Below are 6621 nucleotides of genomic sequence, written 5' to 3' on the forward strand. Positions count from 1 at the left end.
AGTATTCTGTGTCTTAAAGACTCGGTGTTCTTGTTTTAATTTTTTTAGTTAAAATATTGTTGTAATTTTTTTTTTAATTGAAGCATAGTTCCCAGGTCAGTCTCCCTGCAAAACCTCCTGAACAAAACCAATATTAACATAAAGGTTATCATGTGTACCTGTAATTTACCAGCTTTAGGAAAAAATGGAGAGATGTCTTAATGATTCTAAAACATATAGTGAATGCAAAGCTGAGCTGAAAATCCAAGCTCAGCTTGTTATGATACTGAAATGTCCAGGTAAGAAACCCACATGGTCTCACTTTGGCTCTTTAGTGAGATACAGACTCTAGAGTTGGAAGTATCATGTCTTACTCTTGGAGAATAAGTTGAAGTTCTTCTTTTCCACTCAGCTGTGCAGAATATTTATATTCAGAAAGCTTTAAACTGATAGTATTGGAATTATTATCTGCACAGCCTGTGTATTAAATCTGTCCAGAAATGGGAGACAGTGCTTCATAGTTTTTCCTAAGGGCACTTTATTAGCATGAAATAACTCCTAGTTTGAAAAATAATGAGAAAGAGCAACCATAATTGAATAGAAGATCTGAAAATCCAGTAAGAGCACTGTACTTTGTGTTGGATCTCAATATGCCCTGGATTTTCTCAGGTCTGGGTATTTGTTGACAACCTTGTGGCTGTGCCATTAAGAATCTTTTGAAGAATGTGGACCAAATCAACATTGGTGAGGAAGACTATGTTTGGAAATCCTTGCCTTGTCTCTCACTCTCCTTAGGATCTTTACAGTGATTAGAAAATTGTTTCACTGCTTAATGTCTGCAGATGTATTCTTCATCCATTTATTGTTGTGGAGAATTTAAAAGAAAGGGTCCATGGAGTATTTGTCTCGAAAGATGATCCAGGAAAAGAATTTTGGTGCTATTTCATTATGCAAAAATATTTTTAGATGAAAATCTACTGCCAGATGTTTCATATAGATCCTGTACTAAAAATAAATGATAATTTTTAGAGGGAACATGTGTACTTTCCATATGTTTATATTACTTTACCATGGAGTAAAACCTCAACTGTGCTTCAGTGCTGAAGATATGTCAAGTACTGATTAATAGGTAGGTTCAAATGATATAAAATGCCTCTCTTATTGTAGTATCTTCCTAGAATGGTAGAGTAGAATCATCTTTCATTCATTTCTAGAATATGAAACTTTTAAATGGATTATGTTAGCATTTTCCATTTTGGCAAATTCCAGTTTTCTTTCTGATTATTGCAAACTATTTTTCTGTTCAGAAAATGTTGTTAACTCAGGGTAGCTGCACTAGACTGCAGGCAAGGTGCTAGCTCAAAGATCTTCTCCTGCTGACACCTACAATATAATAAATTCAATGTTTTTTCACTCATGGAACTTTTAGTAATTCTCATAGCAGAAGTTAGAACACAATTAATTGCTGTTTCTTTCCTGTTGACAAGTGAGCAAGAGAAAATCTAAAGAAGGCATCAAAGGACAGTTTTTGGAGTAGCCTTGTCATTTGCTTTAAGTCAAATATTATCCATCTGCCTTAATATCTTTTGGTTTAATGGGTGCTTGTGTTTGTCAGTGTTGCAATGTGCAGTCCTCTCAGAGCCAGGACCAGGATGCAGAACTTGTGACTTGCTCGGATATTTTGCCTAAGGAATGGTCATACAAAATATTATTTAGAAGTGTCCAATCTTATTTTTATCTCTTTGAGAATGTTTTTCTGGATGCAGTAGAGGTGGTTGGGATCTGCCTAGACCTTTGCAAATGTGGGAGGACCTTGTGTTCCCATATGTAGCAGTTTTATGAAAGGCAAACATAAAAATAAAGCAGATTGGATGGGGCTCTGAGCAGCCTGGTGTGTAGTGGAAGGTGTCTCTGCCCAGGGCTGGGGGTTGGAATGAGAGGATATTTAAGGTTCCTTCCAACCCAGACCATTCTGTGATTCCTATGAAAAGCCACCATGACTCACTGGAATATTTTATTTTCACAGTTATGGTCCTGCTGGGCAGTATTTACATTGTTTGTGCAGTCTTTATGTTCAGATGTAAGACACTATTCAGAATTTAAGATATCACTCTCTATCTTAAGTATCAAAATCCTTATTTCTGTGATTTAAGTAATTGTTTATCACAAAATCTCTGATAAAACTTGCCTGGTTTTCTATCTGTGGTAATGTTTTCATGGAAAGAGTTTTATAACTCTTGTATTTTGTGGTATTCTTTCTTTATTCAAAATTTTCAACTGTTTCTTCTTTTTTCCCCTCCCTGCCTTCCTTCTGTTAACCATCATATGAGATGATAAACAGTAGCAGCTTCTGATTTAATAGCATGAGAAAAGAGTTGATGTAAAAATTTGTTACTTAGCATTTTGTTAATAAATATTTGAAATGTGTTGTCTTCATTGAAAATGTCCTTATTAATTAATATTTTCAGGTTTAATATACTAATCTTTATTTTTGGACTCCATTTAAGAAACGTATGCAAAACTCATTGTATTTCTTATCTGCTAAGATTTTAGCCCAATATTTTCAGGTGAAAATGAACCAGCAAACCGTGCAGCAGAATTTTTGTTATTGCCTTCTGCTTCCCTTAATTTTTTTTCATTACTTTGTAATACTTTTTGCTTGGAAATTTTGTGTTAGGAATTTTTTTTTGCACTTTTTTTGCAAGTAATGAGCAATCATTTTGAATGGTAATTTTTAGATCTTAATTATTTTTTCTTCAACACAGTTTCTTCAAATACTTTTGGGTGTGTGAACCTGCTGACCACATCTGAATCTAGGAAGTGTTGAAGGAACTGGTTTTACAGTAACCAGAAAAAATAAAAAGTTTGGGGCTGTGATGAAAACGATTCTGTTTGGCTGCCTTTTTTAGAGCAAGTTCTGATTTATTTTTATTTTAATTTTTTTTCCAGGTAAAGCGGAATGTGTATGACCTGACCAGCATCCCTGTCCGTCACCAGCTGTGGGAAGGTTGGCCTTCTTCTGCCACAGATGACTCGGTGAGTTCCTTTGCTTCTCATCTCATTCCTTCCTAGAAAAGGCTGGTTTGACATGGATTTTTGATATTGGAGTCACTCAGTGGCATTTACTGTCTCACATGCAGTACCTTAACCTTACACACATTCAGAGTTTTGTCGTGGAAGATACAAATGCTCAAGATTTAAGTGACTGGAGCTCAGGGAAATAAATAATTGCTGTGTGTCAGATTCAGTGCATGTTTCAGACAAAAAGGAGACATTCGAGACTGAAGCAAAGCTGTGCAGCATTTTGGAAGTTGAAGTCTATTGAGTGATTGAACTTCAGGAAAAAAAACCCTGATTTTTATGTATGCTCTGAGTGCACCTCTAGGTATTTTTCATAGTATATTAGCTCACCCAGTTCATGCTCAAGCCTCTGCTTGGCTTCAGAGCAGGAGTTGCTCCTGCTGAAATCAGTCAGGGGTCACCACTGGTGGCAGAATCCACTGACTCAGAATTGCCCACAAATTCATGAAATTGTGGGACTTACCTGCATTATCCCATTAGTTATTAGACCTGCTTCCTTACATGGTTTTCTTTACAGTGTGTTTTGCAGGATGTCTTTCAATTTTGCTCAGGTAATTTTATTCTGCTAGTTTTTCCCAGTGCCAGCTAGTGAGGTCTGCCTTTCTTCAGAAAAACAACTCCAATTCACTGAAAATTACCTAAAAGAGTAAAATAATTGTGTAGTTATGTTGTATGTAGGTTTTGTGACCTGAAAAAAATGTGGAAAAAATAAGTATTCGGTTGAACCTGAATGTTCTACAAAGTGAAAATGGATTTGGAGTTTGCTTTCTTACTCATTGCCAATGCCATGCATTACTTTCCTGTCCATTTCTGCTCTCTTCTTGTAAAGGGAGAATTGCTGTTTGAATATGACTGCTCCTTTTTTTGCTCTGAGTAAAGGATTTATGCCAATTTAAAAAAAACAAAAACAAAAGGTAAAAGTTGTCGGAATTTCCAGTGTACTTGCAAAATATGTCTGTGGTGGTGTTTGCAGCAACAGTGGGTTTGGGAAAGGTGGGTAAAACCCAGTCCATGTATTCGAGGGCATATCTGAGCCAGCAGATGTAAGATCTGAAATAACAGGATGGTGTCATGTGGTAATTACAGTCTTTGAAATGTGGATCCATTTTAACATTTTATTAGTTTACATTAGCCCAAAAAAAGAATTGGAAACTCAACACTTTTAATCTGTTTTCCTACAGCTGTTCGGTTTTTACGCATTTTTCCCCTCCTTTTCTTTTAAATAGGATACCTCACATATGTAAAACTCATGAATCTGCTTTAAGTCTTTTTTTTTTGCAAGTGACATTGTTGCAGGTGAATTTTTCCCCTTTTCATCTTTAATGAAATTGGTGAATGTTGAGTCATCTGCTCTGAAGCAGACAAGTCCTCAAAGCTCACTGCTGGAGTCTGGTGGAGCTGGAACTTGTCAGCTGTGTAAACAGATGTGAGTGTGTTGCCAACAAAAATACAATTAATTTCTGTCTAAAATTAGAGGCCCTAGCTTACTATTTATAAAGATTTAATGATAGCAATGACTATCTATGCTCCTGTGATCTGAACTTTTTTTTTTTCCAAATTAGAACCATTCGGTAATAATTACTTTAGTAATTAATGATGATCTCTTGAGTTCAGTGGCAAATTTTTAAGATCACTTTTTCCATCATGAGTTTTTAATTTGCGGTTTTGTAGGGTACCCCATTGCAATTAAGGAGTTAAAGAAAGACTTGATTAAAATACTTTTTCATTTGCATGTTATGCAGCATAAGAAATACTTTGTAATACCACAGGAGGTTTTTTCAGTGCAGTTCTCGTTAACCTTTGGCTTAGCAAACAGGACAACTAAATAGACTTGGCATAATTGGATTCCTGTATCATCTTGAGTCTCTTATGAACCTGCCAGACTACAGTCTTCTGACATTAGCAGGAAATTTAGTGGAGTCAATAGTAATTTAAAACATTGTTGCTTCATCTCCCTTCAGAGTTAAGATATGTTCTCTGCTTGTGCTACCTAATGGAATATGGGATACTGTATGAATTGTCAATAACTCTTTCACATCCTTTAGCACACTTTCACCAGGGAAATGGGTATCAAAACTCCCCAAGCAGGAGAATGTTTTTGTGCTGTGACAATTTGATTGTGGGAAACAAGGTGTACACAGGCCGTGCAAATCTCGTTTCACCGTTCAGCAAGGACAAGTTTTAGTTTTTATTGAGTTTGAATAACTTTAATGGTCCAAATTATATCTGTTCTGCTCATTAAAGTTCAAAGTAAATGTATGAGTTTTAACTCGTTCTTTTTTTAAAAAATGCATTTATGTAAGTAAAACTCAAATATATTCCAAATGTTAACTTATCTATTTTTGCTCATATAGCATCAGGTGATACAGTGAAGTCTTGAAAATAATCCTAGAAAATAAAAAACCCCTTAATTATAACTTACTTTAAATACATTCACAGTATGTTCTCAATTTTTATTTTGGATTTTGTAACAATCTTAGCATTACAGAATTTGTAAGATGGGAGCCGTGCCAGAATAATTTAGTAAGATTTCTGAAATTTACTCTTTTGTTTGTTTGTTTGTTATTTGCTCTATTAGTTGAAATTCTAGACTTTCACTGGTATTTATCACTAGTGTCAAGTGGAATTAGCAATTTTCAAATATGTGTTAACTATAAAAAATATCTCAGATCAGTTGTAGATGATGATTTAGTTACAGTTTTTACAGGGAAGCATTGTTATTTTATTTATACGTATGGGTGAGTTTTTGGGTGTTAGTTTTACATGTGTATGTTTGAGGTAAAACTCTTTTTCCTCCATGAGGTCACTGGCTTTTAATTTATTTCAGTAGCATGAATTGTTTTCTGTAATATTTCCGTGGTTTTTTGGTAGCACAGAACAACACCCAGTAGAGGAAGGAGAGATGTGGTTTTCTTGCTGCTTTTTGTTTCTAGTATTTAAGCTGCAGGTTTTTTTCTGAATTGGTTCACTGTTTTAAGTCATTGCAGCGCAGCAGTGAGAAATCCTGCTTCTTTGTAAGTGAGCTTGTCAAACTGGAACATATCTCTGCATCAAAAAGCTGTGAAAGTTCTAAGGTGAGGTTTGAGGAGGGGAAAGGGGAGGGAGTCAAAGGCAGGAATGAGGTGCCTGGTGTTGTAGCTGTGCCCTGGCACACAGATCCCACCCAGGGGAGCTCAGCATCCAGCCTGGTCACGCTCTGTTCCCTGTGCCCTGCGGCTGGTCCACACCTTGAATCCTCATCTCACATCAAGTGACTCCACTTTTCGTGGTGCAGGTGAGCCATTGGATATCTGCTTGGGCAGGTGCACACTGACAGGCTCCTCAGCTGTGGTGCTGAGCACTCACATTTCGGGCAGGACAAACGTTGCCACTGGCACCTCGAGGGTCTGCATCATCCCTTGGGAACACAACCACCTTTGTCCCCTGTGAGCAGAACCACCTTCCCTTCTGTGGTGGCTGTAGCAGATGTGGTTGACATTCCTTAGCTGAATTTAATAGAGAATTCTGGGCTATAAAAAAAATCTCAAATGTTTATGGATGATCTAATTAGCATTGCTGTTA

At 36.5% G+C, this 6621-nt stretch overlaps 1 protein-coding gene across 1 annotated transcript in view; it reads left to right on the top strand.

The window, feature by feature from the left end:
• The window catches only part of FAF1 (Fas associated factor 1), a 152808-nt gene that overhangs the window by 76062 nt on the left and 70125 nt on the right, over positions 1-6621 (top strand). Inside the window, exon 8 of the mRNA XM_014870659.2 lies at positions 2929-3015. Coding sequence (XP_014726145.1) covers positions 2929-3015 — 87 coding nt within the window. The remainder of the gene's footprint in view (positions 1-2928; positions 3016-6621) is intronic.

This window comes from Sturnus vulgaris, chromosome 9 (genome assembly GCF_052056855.1).
Source record: "Sturnus vulgaris isolate bStuVul1 chromosome 9, bStuVul1.hap1, whole genome shotgun sequence".
Lineage (NCBI taxonomy): Eukaryota > Metazoa > Chordata > Aves > Passeriformes > Sturnidae > Sturnus > Sturnus vulgaris.